Below are 18,244 nucleotides of genomic sequence, written 5' to 3'. Positions count from 1 at the left end.
CAAATGATCTATTTTTCTACTTTTACTTTCTTATCCAATTAATAACTACAATTTGTTGCTGTTTCGACTCACGCTGAGTTCCCGTTCCAGTCAAATCTGTCAGATTTTGCACAGCAAGGAAAGTAGAAGAACCTGACAGAGCTGTTTACAAGGTTATTGCTGTAAAACTAGTGGTGTAGTCCAGGGTATACGGCGGTATACGGCGTATACCCACTTATTTTTCAGTTAGCATTGTGTATACCCACTTCTAATGCTCCCTGGTGCGCATCATTCAGTAATATCTGTGTGCCAGGTAGCCCTCTTTTCCTTAAGGTTGATGAAGCCATGAACAACCCTCCTCTGCCTGTAATTGGCTGGTACATGCTACCTTCACTGATTCGATTGGTTAACTTTAGGGATGAGCCAATCAGAGGCAGAGTAGGGCGGGTCATACAGAGGAAAATTTTGCTAACACCTCTGTGGCACTCCAGTTGATTGACAGGTCTGCTTGAAAGATGCGCGGAAATGCAAGAAAGTCAGAATAAACACCTTTCAAGTGAGTGGCACGTATCGAGCGAACCTACTTTCATGGACGATATAATTCTCAGGTAAGTTTTAAGGTGGTTTCCAAATGAATCATTGTTTTAAACTACTGGCAACATGACTGCACATTTCAAGGAGAGGATATTTTGTCACCAGTGGTTAAAGCTGCAGTCAATTCCAACCATTTTCAGTACAAAAAAATCGCTAATATTCTATTTGTAAATAAAAATATGACGAGAAATACAGGGAATATTGGACGCGCATCGCGAGGTGCATTTCCTCAAAAACGACCTATTCATGGATCATATACCATCTTCAAGACATGTTTTGGACAAAATAGTTTACTGGCTTGTGTCGTCTGGATGTCTAAGGTTGGATTATGGCCGTTTTTTGTGGAATATTTTCATCCGTGTGTAATAATGAACCTGGAAATGTGAGTCGCGCTGTGTACGTTGAAGCCGTGTATAGAGAACGGATGGATGGATATTCGTTTTTTGTCGGACAAATGTGTTTATATTACCCGCTGTGGTAATCACATCTGAAAGTGGTTTATACCGGCGGATTCATGAGAATCTAAGCTTTCCATCGGCGTATAGTGTTTGTATAATCGCGTTTGCAGTTTCAGACATTTAGCAAATTGCTTATGCAGATCTCAAAGTGTACCGCGGACGGGACACTGAAGCGCAACTGAAGCGCAACGGGTTAAACTGAGTGTCGGGCTGAGTCTGACTAAAGTTTTGAAAGGCTAACGTTATTCTAACGTAAGTCTGAAGCTTGCTAGATTGGGATAATGTAGGAAAACCTCTAGGCTGGTAGTTGATTTTAAAGTAAGTAAAAACGCAAGAATGGGGACAGGTAGTTTAAGATTCGACCTAAAACAATATTGAAGTTTTATTCATGATGAAATATGAACAAGGATGCACTGTCAACTTCATATTTGAAGTATTTTATTTAAATAAATGTTCAAAAGTAACAAACACCATGTTTGCCTCATGATAAATACATGTTACATTAATCCAGTTTGCTTGTGTGACCAGTAATAACTACAAACTGCTCCTAATCAAGTCATGATAATTTGATAATAGTGGGCAAGTAGAAATGACTGAAAAAATTGAATAGAGTAGTCTTCTATGTCACTGTTTCTAAAACAGGGCGTTTTTCTGGACTAATTTTTTAAAAAAAAGGTGAAAATTAAGAGTATACCCACTTCTCCAGGGACCACTACACCACTGTGTAAAACTACTATAAAATCTCATGCCTGTCTTGAATTCCAGCAGTGGAAAGCCCTCTAATAGGACACAAACACAGGCCAGGTCAGATGAGGTGATAACTATCCTGATGAAAAGAAGACTTAAATTAAAAAATTAGTCAAATTAACTACTCCTAAACCTGGTCATCAAGTCATTAAACACCCCAAATTCCCTCTGTAATACCAGAAACGTGACCTCAGAAGAGCCAAAACCATGGCGTGGCTAATCCGTTCTGCTACCATTAGCAGCTGCTAAACTGAAGCTTCATCTTCCTGCACGGCTCAACAAGTGCACATGCGAGTATCCTGCTGATGTCTCTGCTGTGGACTTGACGTCTTCATGTGGTGGCGGTTTGTGTGTCTTTACTGTACTCGACCAATGATGCAGAACACGAGACCTCCACATTAATCTCGTCTAATTTGAAGGGAGCAGAGCTGATCGCTGTGAGATATAATTACAAGGCAGAAACACATCAGTCGCAGCAGCTGGACAGAAGCCCAGGAGAGCAGAAAGCAGGCCGCTGAGGCGTGACCCCCGCCGGCTACCTGGGTGACTGGGAGATATTACCTCGCTGATGAATCTGTGGAGAGCTGAGCTTCTGTCTGTCATATAATGGAAACCATCCCATGAAGAAAAGAACATGGTGGTCCTCTCATCCCAAGGAAGAGTCTCTGCAGGTACATCTGTGTTTCAGGTCATTTTTATGCTGAATCTTTATTATTTTAGTCAGCTATTGGTGTGACATTTTCCCACAATGCTGTGCCAAGTCAGATTGTCAGCGCCTAAGATCGGATTAGTCACGCTACTAGCTTGGATAAGACTAAGGCTATGTTGGAAAACACCTGCACAGTAAGTAAGTAAATCCCTCCATGTTTAGCACCTGACAACAGAGATATCAGTTAAAACGTGTGTTTACGTGAGATTTAAAACGATTGCTGGAAACATGTCATCTTGATTAGAGCCTCAGAATGCACAACAAAGGGGGAAAAAAACACAAGTAAATGTATGTCACTCAGTTGCTCAGATAACATCAGTTTGTTGTTTGGTTGCCATGGCGACGTGTGCGATTGACAGAGGGTGTGCAATCTTTTAGAAGTTACTGAACTCTGACTTCAGGCTCGCTTCGGTCTGAAGGTGTGTCTCAGTGTGCAGCAATGCAGGGACACCTCGTAAAAGTTAACACACATACTCTACACACACACAAAGCAACACAACTTTGCAAACTAGGTTGATACCGTTGGTCAAAAGTCGCCCAGGGTTTGGGTGTGATCTTCTTGTGCTGTAATGATTACACCAGGGATCAAAACAGAGTCCAACCCGGAGACGCGTGTGACATCATAGTCTTCATCATCATCATCATCATGCTATAATCACAAGTCAACCTGCAGCACAGCAAACCAGCAGCAGAGCAGCTACGACTCTGCTGGATTCAACATTCACCTGTTCCCAGTTGAACTTTTTGAACTTATTAATTTTTAACACTAATAATTATGTAAAAATGAATATTGTTCTGTCGTTTCCCAACAACTTCTTGTCAATAAAGTGTGGCCTGGGGTGCAGGTGGTGCAGTGGCGCTTTTGAAAACAAACAAATCGCCCACCCACCCAAAGACGCAAAACCCGAAAGAGAAAAAAACTAAATGTTGCTTATACAGTGGAATTGTGATGTAAATACAAATGTAAATTTCTGGTTTGGTTTGCATTGACTCTACTACATTTTGAGTGGAGGATTTTTCAACTTTCACCCTTTGTTTCTCATGTTTATGTATTTCAGTAGCTTCCAAACTATTTCTACTGTTTAACATTTACTTAACTGTCTTAACTGTTCATAAAAGCTATCTATAAAACATTATCTGATCATTTGTGTCTCTCTAGTTCAACCATTTATCCTCTACTTGTAGCTCTTCACCATTTATTTCAGCTTTAACTTCTCCCCTCTTAAACATATCACTACACACCTGAAATTTGCTCCTGTGCAATATTTTGTGGTCTAAGATTGAACCGTTTATGAAAAACACACAGTATTATGTAGAATATATTTATAAAAGACATCACATAACAACATGGGGACATCATCCTCATGGTGAAGCATGGAGGTAGTGGCATTATTATCTTATATTATTCTATATTATCTGCTATTGAATTTAAATTTAAGCTAATTTAGGCATCTCACAGGATGATGCCAGGCTGGTTGGCTGTCACCTGTAGATCAGTAGAAGTTGGACAATGACCCAAAGCACTGAAGTAAACTTGCTATAGAATGACATCAAGCACCAACCGCAGTGGTAGCCTAATAAAAAATGTGGTGGAATGACTTCAAGAAAGTTGTTTATACCCAACTTTCAATGAATATGGCTGAGCTGAAGCATTCTTGTGAGGAAAAATGGTCCAAAAATCAAACTGAGTGTTGAAATGCTTGATATTAAATCCAACTATTCACTTCTTTTTCAACACCAACTCTGTGGTTGTTTAAAGGGTGAATCCAGAAAAAAAGGCAAAAAAACCATAACTGTTTGTGTGTTATTAGCTGAAACATATTCTATACTTGTGACTTACACGAAGATCGGATCATATTTTCTGACCACTTAATCCTGGTAAATCCAAAGGGATCACCTACGTTTTCTTGCCATTGTAACTACATATAAAGGAAGCCTGCAGTGACTCCACAAAGCTTTTCAAGCAGAACAAAAGTGTGCGATCACTCACTGCCCGCTCTGTTGATTCACCTTGGCTAAGATTATTTATCAGGAGGGCTAACCTGCCATTGAGCGGTGAATAGATTGGTGGAGTTCCATGTCAAGTCGGTTTATTACAGAGCAGTGGTGACACCTCTTTACTCTCATCATAAAGAAGATAAATAATGAAGTAGTAAAACTTGACTTTGATTTAGCAAGATAATATTTTTATTTATATGTATTCATTTCTATGGTGAATTCTGCAGCAGCTTTGAACACTGCGCTGGTTAGAAATAAAGCTGCCACAGGGGTTTAAACTTAAATAGAAAGACTTTTTGTGCAAAGTATTAATAATTCAGTTTGCTCCATAAAGGTCTTTTAATTAGTAGACTAGCAGAGTATAAAACGCATCTCTGTGCATCCCTGATTACTTATCAGCTCCATGGAGTTTGCATTCACTCTGCACTTTAGCCAAGGTCATGAAACATGATTTTAAATCCCCTGTATCCTGATTTTATTGTACAATGTCATTTATATTAACATGTCCTTGGTGACAGAGCAAAGTCAACCCCTAAACCCTCATTAAAGGTTGTAACTTAAGCACATTTGATCTCCACCTTTTTTTTATATCTATAGTTTTATAAGCCTGGAGGGTGGTGCATGGGGTAAAGAAATCAAGATGTTTGCAAAAATAAGAGAAATGCATATTTAAAAAAACACGTTTCTCATATGTTCTGGAATTATAAACATCTTGTGATGCTTTGGAAGGTTTGTTTGGGAAGCAAAGTGGTTCTTAATCCAAAATTAATGGCTGTAAGAGTAGAAATATAGGAATAACACTTAATAAAAATGCTAAATATATTGCAAAATGGACACTTGGATGTCAGTGCATTACGAAATCATTATCATTAATGGATTTTTACCTAGCAAGTACTTTATTTTGGTGAAAGTGTAGCTACCTTTGGCAGCTTTATGCCCTTTTAGGATGCTTATTCTCTAATTCATCACAGTATTTCCTTTGGAAATCATAGTTTACAAATAGCGACAGTAATGGAATTAATACAGCGGACTGAAGTAAGTAGCAGAAAATGCAAGTATTAGTCCTAAAATTTGCACTGAAGTGCGTATATATGAGTGACTAATGTGTTTCAGAATAAAAGGACATCCTTTTTTTTTTATTATTATAGGGCCCATAAAACCGTATTTATATGGTAAAATAAAAGAGGAGGAAGCCCAGAATAACTGAACAGGCCTCTCCCACTACAGGAAGGGAAAAAAAACAGAAAAGTTTGAGTTCAACTATTTCCTCGGAGCTATAAATACAGGACGCAGCAACATCTGCACTCACAGCGAGGCGTGGTCAGTCAGAGAACAGGTGGACCAGCTGCAGGATACTTTTATCTTCTCCACGTTAACGACACAAAACAAGATGCCAAAGTGCCCAAGGTGCCAGAAGGAGGTTTACTTCGGTAAGATGCGCTCTTGTTGTTTTCAAATTCCTCTCATCTATTTACGTGCAGGAGCATCGAGAGCGTTTCCACGTTAGTAGAAACTGGCGGCTTTTCTGTGCAAATGAGGAAGTCAGCCAGCAGCGTGACAGAATGACAGGCACGTGTCTGTAAAAAGTTAAATACTGCACAATTCAAACGTTCAATAACTTGCTGAGAAGTTCGGGAAAATAATGACTGATGCATGTTAGTATTGTGGTAGCAAGTATAAATACTCTATTACAAGTAAAAACCGAGTATTGAGCTACGCATCCTGCAGATTAGATCATGTTACTGCATTATTGGATCAATATTACTGATTAATTTACAGGTAATTAATGCACATTTTGCCTAAATGTATAATGCACCATAATATTTAAAATGCAAAATCATTGTATGCGAAGTAAAGGAACCTGGCAGAGTAAAAAATTGCAGAAAAAACAAGAAAAAGTGTCTCAAAATTGCACTGTAAGTGTCAATCCTGGAACAGAAAGTACTTATTAGCCTTCCACATAGTCAAAAATATAGAAATGTACATATTTACAGAAGCCATTCCTGCACAAACGGCACTTCTGCTTAGCTAGAAGTACATTTTGCTCTTAAAAAAATTACAAAATGCAGGATATATATTTGTGATGAAGTATTTTTTTTTACACTTCTACCTTTACTTTTGTCAATAATCGGATTACTTCTGCCTCCAATGATTATTATTAGTGCACTAACATGTAAGGAGTACTACGATCTTAATCCAAAATGCAAAAAATATTGCAGTAATGGAGTAGAAAGTGCAATATTTCATGATGAAATGCAAGTAGAAAGCAGCAATAAACGGATATACTCTGTCAAAGTACAGTACTTGTACTTAGTTACTTTCCAACTCTTTATTTAATGAGCTTACTTGCACACAAAGACTCTCAATCTGAATCTGTACAGAAGCCACTAAAGCACAAAGAATACCTTTACTAAACTTAAAGTACAATTTGCGTATTAGGAATCTTACAAATCTGTTTGTAATGGAGTATTTTTTACACTTCTACCTTTATTTTTGTCAATAATCTGATTACTTCTGTCTCCACTGATGATTATTCAGGCACTAACATGTAAGCAGTTCTCCAGTCCTTATCTTAGATGCAATAAAATTATACTTGTGAAGTAGAAAGTACAATATTTCACTCTGAAATAGAAGCAGAAATCAATAATAAACATACATACTGCAGTAACTGTGTTTGGTTGCTTTCCATTTCTCTATTTAATGTGCTTACTTGCACTCAATCTGCGCCCATGTTTCCCGTATGTGTGCATTTCTGCAGATTAATGCGTTGCAGCCTCTACAGGTCACTGCTCTCTACAAGCTTTCTTGTTATCGTGTCACTTTGGAGTCTCAGATCTTCGCTCCCAGTAGGACTTGAATAGTCCTTCCTGATGATGACTGATGAGGCTTCGTGAGTAATTTCTAGACCGAGCAGAGGAAGCAGCAGGTTTCTTCCCCCTGCTGAAATACACCGGCGTGATCTCGTAGCTTCGTCTCATGGGAACGCCGTCGAAGCAGGGGGCCAATTACAGCATCCTGGGAGGAAAAAATGTAATTTTTTTGCATCTTAATCCATTTACCACATTGTCTCCGGCTCAGTAGTGCAACAGATAAACTCTCTCTGGGGAGATGCTTTAGAGGACGAGGCCAGAGCAGAATACAAAGCCAAGTCTTTGGACTGTCAGTCAGATGAATGGACTGTGTGACTGGGGAACCATCCTTTCCATTCTCCCTGGTCAGGGATAAACTGTCCACTTCTTGCCAATACAAGCGAACCAATTTGTTTCAGCCAGAACAAGCCAGCGAAGCTTTTTCCATGCAGGAATAAAAGGGCATTCACTTTCAAAGTGGCCTAAAACAAAGCTTTGTATTCTATTTTTTACAGATGCACAATCTTGTATTGTCAATTCCTCACCTCCCACCTCCTCTGTAAACTCCAAGTCTCACTCCTTCACTCTGCAGTCGATGATCCTCCCATCTTTTTCTTACACTGCTCATCCATCTTCATGTTACTAGGCTCTCAGATGGAAACAATCAGGCTACCACTGCCTGCATGACTGATGGAGGTCCATTTACAAAAAGAAAAAAAAAACAAAACAGAATACTTTCTTCTTGTTGGAAACTCTACAGACGTTCGTGCTTCATGCTGCAGCTGGTTTTGCCGTATAGAGATTAGGGCATGGACAGCAGCTAAATGATGGAGAATCCACAGACAAGTTCCTCCATATGTTCCCACAGGCAGCATTTATCTAGATTAATATCTTTAATAACTCAAAACCTCAAGTTCATCAACCTCAAAGAAACAGTTAGACTATTTTTGGAATTGTGAGTTCTGGTCCAGATTTAGCGTAGACAAATGAAAACACTTTCATATCCTTCCAGAAGCTTAATGTAACAGCTACAGCTACATCTAGTTAGCTCAGCTTTAGCAGGTCAAAATGTAACAAAACTTGCCTACTAGCACCTTCAAAGCTTGCTATTGAATGCTCTTTGTTTAAAACACCCAAAATGGAGAGAAATCCTCATTTATTTGTCTTTAGAGACACTCGTAAGTGGATTTCATTGCCTCTGGAAAAAGCTAGGCTAGCCGTTTTCCTGTTTCCAGGCTTTATGCCAAGCTAAGCTAACATTTCATACAGTCAAGTATGAAATCAATCTACTCATCTACATCTCCACAACAAATCAAATGAGTTTAACTGAATGTCAAACTATTCTTTTATTGACTGAGCTTGAACAGTGTTGGTTTGACAGAGGCAAGCTAGCTGTTTTGTCTTACTAATGCTAAGCTAATCAACTGTTCACACGAGAGCATCACATTCACTCTAAAGATATGAGAGTGGCTTCAACGGTCTGACTTAACGTTCTGAAAGAAATTAGCTAACCATATTCAAAAAATGAAGAGCTATTTTACTTAAATATAATGCGTCACATTAAGCTAGCTTATCATCAAAACCGAAAACGGCTGAATCACGGTTAGCCGTTTGTGTAATGTCAGTTTGTCGAAAGGTAATAACGGTGTTTAATCTTAATGCTAAGCTAAATTGGTCTTGGTATTATTGGACAGGCTAGTATGCAATTCATTTGTCATTCAAAAACCAAAGAAATGTATTGTTTTTCGTTTCAAAACCTGAAACTTAAAAAAAAAATTATTTGACAAATGAATCAAACACAGACCATTTTTGTTTTCTAGCTATTCCTTTATTTCATTTCTCTTTAGAAACCCAAAAACATAAATTTTGTGGCTAACCCTAGTTGGAGAAAAACAATTTTGGTCCTTTTGTCTAAACGTCTAAGGGAAAAGAACATTAAAAAACATCCTAATATAGTATTTGTAGGCCTATCTATCTAAGAAATAAAAATAATAACAGATGGACCAACAGTTGCATCTGGTTTTAAAAACAAAGAAGAGAAATATCTTTTTTTCTGGTTTTGAATTGCAAATGAACTATGGATTATATAACAATACACAAAATGACTCAACCTCTCATCTAACTCTGCAACTAAACAAATCTGCATACCTCCATAACTAAATGTAGAAAGGAGCTTCATTCTTAATACTTGAAATTATGCTCTTAGCCTCTTTAATAGTTCTCCATGAACCTTTTTTGGGATGGAATGAAGTGAATTCTTCTACAATTTCCTCTGGTAGTGTGTTTTTCCATTCAGATGTGTGTGTTTGTGTATTCTGGACTGCTTCCAGACAGCCAGAGCTAACGCAGAAAGCAGACCGGATTATTCTTCCTCCTGTCACACCCCACTTCTCATATTATCAGGTGAAATAAATAAAATTCGTGCACAAAAGCAAACGTCATCAGATCTGCACATACATCATTACAGCTGATTAAGATGGACGGTCCCGCAGGCCAGTGTTTGCTCAGTCCACCGGTTTGTTATTTGTAGTTAAGTACAGTGATTATTTCAGATCAGAGTTTTTCCAAGCACCACCGCAGTCAGCTGAACTGTTTTCATGGAGCTGGCCTGAGAGATTGACCCCACCCTGAAGCACTTTCACTGTTTCCGCTGCTGCTTGCATAATCTCAGGGCACATCGGGCTATTTTTAGGAAGGAAATATGTCATGTCCGGATATTTTGGGTACATTCAGAGATTAGAGGCTTCACCTGAAACCAGATTGTTTTCATTCCTGCATACATCTCCTCTCACGCCTGCCTTTCTTCAATGTTTTCAGAAAGTCTGCAGATGTTAATCATGTTCTCCTCAGTTGCATCACACCGTACATTTCCTGATAACACTTCTCCATTTTTCGGCATTTCTTGGTTACGGACGCCTCTGATTCTTGACCTCATCATCATAATGTGACGGGTCTCAAAAGTCGCCTCAGCCTCACATGTGTGAACCACAAGACAGTTAAACTAGGTTTCCCTCCCACTTTTACGATCCTCCTGATGGGTGTTTGTGCAGATAAACCCTCACAGATAAAGACGTCTTTATCAGAGTTTATGAGGCGCGAGGATGGCCAGATTCCTCAGGGACAGTCGGTTCTTTTTCCCCCCTCGAGACCGCACCCAATAATGTCCTCAAACTTATCTCGAAGGAGGACATCAGATTGGTTTGTTATGGCTATTTGACTAAAATTCCCAGCGTGATGAGCTAACCTAACCCATGCGCGACCTTGCGATGCTTCCATCTCCTCCCCTCTGCATGATTTTGTCTGTATTTGTGGTGGAAGTTGTTCATTTTGTCTTTTGTTCTTGTGTTTTGCAGCTGAGAGGGTGACATCACTGGGAAAGGACTGGCACAGGCCATGTCTGAAATGCGAGAAGTGCGGAAAGACGCTGTCATCTGGCTCACATGCAGAGGTGAGACATCGCAACAACAACACAATAATAGATCTTAAAATTTTAAATAATGCACACAGGCTTTGAATAAACATGAGTTGAACCGGAAACCCAGGATAAAACGCAAAGATAACATGACAATTATGTGCATTTTTAGCAAATTTTGTAGAGGTTTTCCAAAATAACACTCCAAAAACTCCAAAAAGCTAATTAATCTCCTTTTTTTTAACACATCTGTTCCACAACTTTGCCTCTTCCAGCATGAAGGAAAGCCATACTGTCACAAGCCCTGCTACGGTGCAATGTTTGGACCTCATGGTGAGCATAATCCTTGTGACACGGCAAATAAAATCACTCTGATCTCCAAGTGCCACAATCACAACATCAAAAAAACTTAACTGCTCTGAAAAAAATAAAGTCAAGGACAGACTTCTTGCCGCTTCAGTAAACTTTGATCCAAAGACTTTGTCTCAGATGAGAATGCCCTGAATGAGGACAGTGTTTTGGATCTGGTGGTGTTGAGGCTGTAAATGTTATCAAATCACGTTATCACCTGATAAACTCACACACTGATTATGACTCTAAATGTAAGAGTAAGTGTGATAGTAACAGCTCTTACCCATGTTCCAGTAGTAAATGTTCATCTCCACAGATCATATGCTGAAACATATGTGTTTTTTCTTCTTGCCAGGATTCGGACGTGGCGGAACTGAAAGTCACACATATTAATAGAAAGGTATTGTGCACACATTTGCTTACCTTGTCACATTTTCATGCCATTTGCATCAACCTTGTCTGTAACCAAATCACCAAACTTGACACCATCTGATGTCTGTCTTTTCTGCTTCGTCTGCAGGTTCAGGGGCCCTGAAGTAAAAACTGTTCCCTGGAAACTAGATGGAAGCTTGTTCAGAAGTCACAATAAAAACCAACTGTGCTCTCATCCAGAGGAAACACTTTGTGCACCTGTGCTTTTATTTTATGGACTTGAAGAGTTCATTTGCAAAAACAGATAACTCCGTTTTGATACATTTTCAGAAATTTTTTTTTATTATTGTTTACTTGAGATAATATCGATCAAACTGAAGTTGAGTGGATTTGAATCAGTAGAAAAATACATGACAAAATAGAGAAAAAATAAATTATTAGCATTATTATTATTATTATCTCAAGTAAACAATAAAAAAATGAGTTTTCTGAAAATGGAGTTACCTGTTTTTGCAAATGAACTCTTCACTTGTGTTTTTTCTGATTTTGTATTCCCACTATGAAGTGGTTGTCCTCAAATCTCATCATGATATTAATGTGGACAGTCTGATTAAATGCTTTGTATGACGAGTGGCGTTTCTTTTACTTATTTGCTGTCTCCTTGCAGGATTTCTGTATGAAAATAACTTCAATTGGTGCTTTTAGTTGAGTGCTTGAAATTACATCCTCTAATCCATTTAAATCCCAACACAAATGCACTACTTCTACCTCAACTAAACCACATTTACAGTGTGGCTGACATTTTTTTTTGCACGAATTCTTTAAACTGATGACCTAATCAGTGTTTGTTCTCTAACCTGTCAAGACTTGCTTTAAAAAGCTCATATATATTTCCAATTGTGCATTTTTTTTGCAGTAATATAACATTTTAAGAGCTCCAAAGTTGTGAAACTGTCCCAACTCAGAGTAATATAAAAATCACAATCAATCCACTTAATCACAAGCCACATACAGTCGTAATTATTCGTATAATGATCTCATAAAGTTCAATATTAAGGAGCTTTCTATCAGAGTTATTAGACTATCTTTGCAAGTACATAAAGGTGTCCACTGTGTTTCTCAGCAACGAAAGAATGCAGTTTGAAAAATATGCGGCAACATTTGTCACTGCAAATACAAATTAATCTACAAGATGAGATGTTAATGGGATGATTTCCAGCAGTATCCAAATATATGACCTGCAGATTAAGCAGAGCTACATCAGTGCAAACAGGCCCCATAAATTAATAAAAACCTCACCTCCATGTACCTCAATCCAACCGAAATCAGTTATTACCTCACATAAAAGTTAATTAATAACCTGTAATAACTACATCGTATTTAAGGCCAACTTTTTTCTGTACATGAGGACACACTGTCCTTAGAAGGGAAAGACTGGGAGGATTAAATGATGCAGCTCCAGAACAGCTACTAAATTGACCTTGTGGTGAGATTATTTAAAGTCAGAACCCTTCTGACGCTGATGCATTGTGGGTAGCAGCACAGCTGAGGCCGGCCCTGGGCAGATGCTTCCTCTGCTTCTTTTTGGGGGATCTTGTTTCCAGTCTTTCTCTCCGCTCGGCCGCCCTCAGTGTCCGTGAATCACGTAGCAGCCGCCGCCTCCACCAGCGCTTTGCCATCACAGCCTGCCAGTTGCTACGGCAACAGACACAAACAAGCCCCAACAGACATGCAGAGTGCCCGTCCGTCTGGCTGTCACCCTTTTTTTCTGCAACAAAGGCGCTCGCTGTCGCAGGAAAAGACTCCACCAAGGCCACAGACAACGAGGCCGCTGATGTAAAACATGCAGAGGATGTTTGGCGCTGAAACATATTTCAGCTTCTTCCCAAAAAGGGTTGAAATGCAAAGTAAAACCAGCTTGTTCATATATTATGAAAGAGGTCCGTGTTACAAGCTTTTATTTCTCCTTGCACCCTTTTCCTCAGAACTCTTTGCTGCTGTAATGATCATTTACAGTCTAAAATCAGTCAGTTCACAGTGAAATATCTCAACTGCTCGATGAACTGCAGTGGAATCTGATTAACTTTCATGGTTATTAGCATTACCATAGCAGATAGATTCCCATCAGGTTCACATTTGTGGACAGAAAGTCCCAAATTTGGTTCCATTACACCTTTAGGATCAACTGTAGTCACCTTTTTCCTCTCGCACCAGAATCAAGTCAAAACTTTCTTCAGTCTCAGCATGTGTACAATCTAAACCAACAAATACTGTATATACATAAATATAGCTGTATAGCTGCAAAAATCTGCCGTTACCTAATAGTTGTAGTTTAAAGATCACTGAAAATCCATTCAAATAGGTGGAGCAAAATTTCAAAAAGTTCTTCTCCTACAGTTTTTACGATTTAAAAAAAAACAAAACAACAACTGTAAAAACAACAATATAGTAAAGGTATGCATGGTTTAAACTAAACGTAACATATTTATCGCAGTTGAAGACGTAGTGGACAGTTTATTTCAATAGCACCTTTCAAACACGAGAAAAATAACCTGAGATTCAAAATAGGATTCAAATAAAACACAAAAGGATGAAAAACAACAAATGCAGCTGTAGAGTGCCTCAGTTCCAGTAGAAAAATTTGAGCAATGAGACAAAACCCAGCAACATTAACAGAGTTTTAGTTTCAGTTTGACAGTTTATCGAGAAGCTGACAGAAGTCATGTGCACCATAATATTAAGCGGCAAGCTAAAGACCTAAAGATTTTGTTTCCTCACGACTATACAAAAAAAAAAGCTTATTTAGGATCCAGCATGTTTGCAGCAGCACTTTAAAGTCTATACATAACTGGAAGCCAGTTTAAAGCTATAAGAGGACTAATGTGCTGTTGCCTCATTTACACACAGAATAAAAGACTGTAAAATAATCCTGTGTTTGGGGGAATGAACTGATCCAAAGTGGTTTCCTGTGTTTAAATATTCTGCTCAGTTTTGTCTTGGTGTGGTTGAGCGTGTTTAGATTCCTCCTCTGATTCTAACAATTTTCATATTTTCCTTGCAAATACCTCTGTCGGCTCAGTGCAGGGGGAAACACTGCACCTTCGTTGTCATGGTGATGCATCCAGATGTTTGTGTGAAACCTGAAGTGGTTCACAGCTTGATGGAGAAGCAGATAAGAGGATGTTTTGTTTTGAATGTCAGCATTATTGCACCAAGGACACTGGAAAATGCACTCAGTGAAGAAGAAGAAGCCAGATATATTCCTGGCTCCCTCACTCCACATACTAGATTCATGATGTTGAGGCCTCATGTATAAAACCGAGGATAATTTCCTGACATGCTCATAATGAAAGCATGATGCAGGCGGGGAGGCCGTGTATAAAGCGCTTATGTTGACTTACGCTGCACTTAAAGTGAAGTGTTGCTGTTTTCCCTCCGTCACGTTGGAGGGGAAGGAAGCAGGAACAATTTGCCAACGAAGACGTGCTTTGTCAGCGTGAATCGAAGGCTTTCGTTCATGAGGCTGTAAAATTACACCCGTGAACCTATTAAGGGATGTCTGCCAGCTATCATAAGTCATATGCACTTAGACCTGGGTGGGCAGGATTCCTCAGACCTTCTGATAAATGGATTCATTCTGCTAAAAAGTCCTGTGGACAGTAGAGGGTGTGGAGGCTGAGCATGGGCTGTGGTTTAGTCTGAATCATTTAACATTTCAAGAGAGTAAAGTTGTGGTACTTAATGAGAGTAAATTCTGCATCCAACCAACCAAAAATCAACTACAAAGTTGTGCACAATGAGCTTTATGAGGCCAAAAATAAACAACACGAGACAGAAAGCTACCAAAAAGTGACATAAGAGGACCAAAATCTAACAAGCAACCACAAAGACATGCACAAGTTGATCAAAAAGGGAAACAAACTAATATGAATAAATGCAAATGACCTGAAACAGGAAGAAAAATAATCAAGACAAACTGGAGACAAGCACAAAGAGATGCAAATCAATCAAAATAAGACAAAAACAACCATAAAGAGATGCAACATGACAACAAGCAGGCACATTACTGCACAAAAGACACTAAATGTCCTAAATCAATTGCAAACAATCAGAAAGAGTTGGAAAATGGTGAAAATGGAACAAAAGCAACAATAAAGAGATGCAAAATGACCACAAAGAGGAACAAAATGACCAAATTGATTACAAACATCCCCACTGAGATAAAAAATGATCAAGTTAGGACAAAAAACACCCACAAAGAGATCCAAAATGACCATAAAGAGACAATGAGTTATCCATATGAGAAACTGGACCAAAATGAAATACAAACCACAAAGATAAAAAAAAAAAAAGACTAAAAACAGACATAAAATTGCCAACATGGGAGACAAAATGACTAAAATCAACTGCAAAAGACCACAAAGTGATGCAAAATAACACAAAAAAATTATCAAAATGAGATGAAAAGCAAGCCAAAAATGATGCAAAAAGGCCAAACAGAGGTTCCAAATAATCAATACAAGAAAAACGTAGAGTTAGAAGTTTCCAACTTTTGAATTTCAACATCACCGTTTTTTGAAACTCAGCTTTGTTGGCCTTGAAACTGACTTTGGCGACTCCTGGTGGTAGAATAAAAAAATACATCTTCGTGGACAAACTGACAATCAGTATTTACCACATGTGGACATTTTTGTAGTTTTGATGATCATCAGCTGTGATGCAAAGCAGGCAGAGATCAGCTCAGTGGGGATTCCAGATGTTACAGCTCATTAAGGGAATGGAACCAATATTAAACCAGCTGAGGCAGTGAGGCAAAGATGCACTGTAGTGACTCTTGTAGTTCATAAATTTGTTAACACTGTATTGTCAGGGTTGATGATTAGAAAGATGAAGCTTTTTAAACACTTCACAACATGCTACAGACATGATACTATGAAAATCAACCGATACTGTGACTTCTTAACACAAAATAACGACAATGACACAAAAAATAATAATAAAAAATGTAAAATGATCACAAACAGACTATAATGCGACACAAAGCGCAAAAATCAACTATAAATTACCATAAAGTGTTGCAAAATGATTAAAATGAGACACAAAAATTACCAAAATGGGTCCATAAAAGCCATAGAGAAATGCAAAATGACCACAAAGAGACAAAATGAGACACAAAACTATCAAAATGTGATCCACAAAGACCAAAACCAAGCCCAACCTACAACTAGATGGGGCAAAAAAAAAAAAAAAAAGACGAAAATACGACATAAAATGACCAAAATTTAAATCAAAGCTACCATGAAGATAAAGATTGAAAACTGGCACTAAATGGCCTAAACAGAAATTGAATTCAAAGAGATAAAATTAGCAATAGGAAACACAAAATGTGACATAAAATCAAACATAAAATGATGCAAATGAGACCAAAAAATGTCCAAAAATGGAATTACACAACCATAAAACGATTTAAAATGATCACAAAGACACAAAATCACCAATAAGAGACACAAAACAATCAAACTGAGACGTCAAAATGACCAAAAAAAAAAGACAGCCATAAACACACAAAAATGCACAATATGATCGATCAAACAGAAAATGACCAAAATCAAACACAAACAGGCATAAAGAGATGCAACACAATCACAATAAGACACAAAATGACCAAAAAGGGACAAAAACAGAATCATATATAGAAACAAAATGCCCAAGACAAGACATGAAATGATCAAAATGAAGCATTAAAACGACCAAAGCAGGACCAAAAGAAGAACCATAGAAATTGCAAAAAATTGCATTTGAAAAAATAACTAAAATTGGACCAAAAGAAATCACCATAAAATTAACATGAGCTGCAAAACACAACTGTGCCTAAGGACCAATTGCTTCCCAATCCATTCATGGTTCATCAGGCGCTATGTTTATTTAGTTTTGCAGGTATTTCATCCTAAACCAAAGGATTCGTCAAATTAAAACCTTTAACCAGATGGTGGCGCTCTGTGAAAGGTCAGAAAAACCATTAAATATCATCAAGATTCATTCTCTGCACCAAATTTCATGGTTTTCCTTCCATTTTTTTGTTGAGCTATTGTAGCCTTCACCAAAGACAAACATGCATTTCTTGAGCTACGCAACCAATTACGGCAAAACAGAGGTTAAATATTACACATTCAAACGCTTTATGCAAGTAAAAACTGTAAAAATCACTGCAAAAGTCTGTTTTATTATTGGAATATTATTATTGATGTACTATAGTAAAGATTTTACATCTCGACTATATCTGTCAAGTACCAGAAAGCAATAAAATAAAATCTATTTAAAAAAAAAAAATCCGTAAAATCTAACTATTCCAGATTTGCTCTGAAGTAAATTCCTCCAGTAGACGCTGCCTGAACATGAAACGGAGGATCTACAGACACCATAAAACCTCCATCATTAAGATTTCCATAGCGTATCAGGTCTTCCTGGTTTTATGGCAGGATGTTCCTTAAGTCCCTCTTGGTAAAATTAGACAATACGTGAGAGAACACAACTGAATTATAGGAAGGATATTTCACATCCTTGAGCGTAACAGTGAATATGTTAAACTGTATCAGATGTGTGAAGCCATGGAAGCTATAAAATGAAGCCTGTCAGTTTATATACCAACGCCTCTGCCAACATGCTGATGTTATGGCTAACATCTGTTTTTCCTACAAGGCCGGACCACTTAAGAAATTAAAAGCGAGTGTTTGTGAAAATAATCTTTACACTCTGTGTGCGAACATGTGGCAAA

General features: G+C 38.1%; 1 protein-coding gene across 1 annotated transcript; it reads left to right on the top strand.

The window, feature by feature from the left end:
* The first annotated feature begins 5,752 nt into the window (after positions 1 to 5,752).
* Positions 5,753 to 12,099, top strand: crip1 (cysteine-rich protein 1). The gene is made up of 5 exons (XM_022199186.2): positions 5,753 to 5,915; positions 10,688 to 10,782; positions 11,022 to 11,079; positions 11,453 to 11,497; positions 11,618 to 12,099. The coding sequence occupies exons 1-4, from the start codon at positions 5,876 to 5,878 to the stop codon at positions 11,488 to 11,490; spliced, it is 231 nt and encodes a 76-aa protein (XP_022054878.1). The 5' UTR covers positions 5,753 to 5,875; the 3' UTR covers positions 11,491 to 11,497; positions 11,618 to 12,099.
* Positions 12,100 to 18,244: the final 6,145 nt, after the last annotated feature.

The sequence above is a fragment of the Acanthochromis polyacanthus genome, chromosome 1 (assembly GCF_021347895.1).
Source record: "Acanthochromis polyacanthus isolate Apoly-LR-REF ecotype Palm Island chromosome 1, KAUST_Apoly_ChrSc, whole genome shotgun sequence".
Classification (NCBI taxonomy): Eukaryota; Metazoa; Chordata; class Actinopteri; family Pomacentridae; genus Acanthochromis; species Acanthochromis polyacanthus.
The sequence above is the reverse complement of the archived record's forward strand: the minus strand, read 5'-3'. Positions and strand labels throughout refer to the sequence as shown.

Excerpts from the sequence above, each read along its gene's own strand:
- crip1 (XM_022199186.2), top strand. The coding sequence starts at position 5,876 with ATGCCAAAGTGCCCAAGGTGCCAGAAGGAGGTTTACTTCG. Across the intron at positions 5,916-10,687 it reads CCAGAAGGAGGTTTACTTCG|CTGAGAGGGTGACATCACTG; the intron begins GTAAGATGCGCT and ends TGTGTTTTGCAG. Across the intron at positions 10,783-11,021 it reads CATCTGGCTCACATGCAGAG|CATGAAGGAAAGCCATACTG; the intron begins GTGAGACATCGC and ends TGCCTCTTCCAG.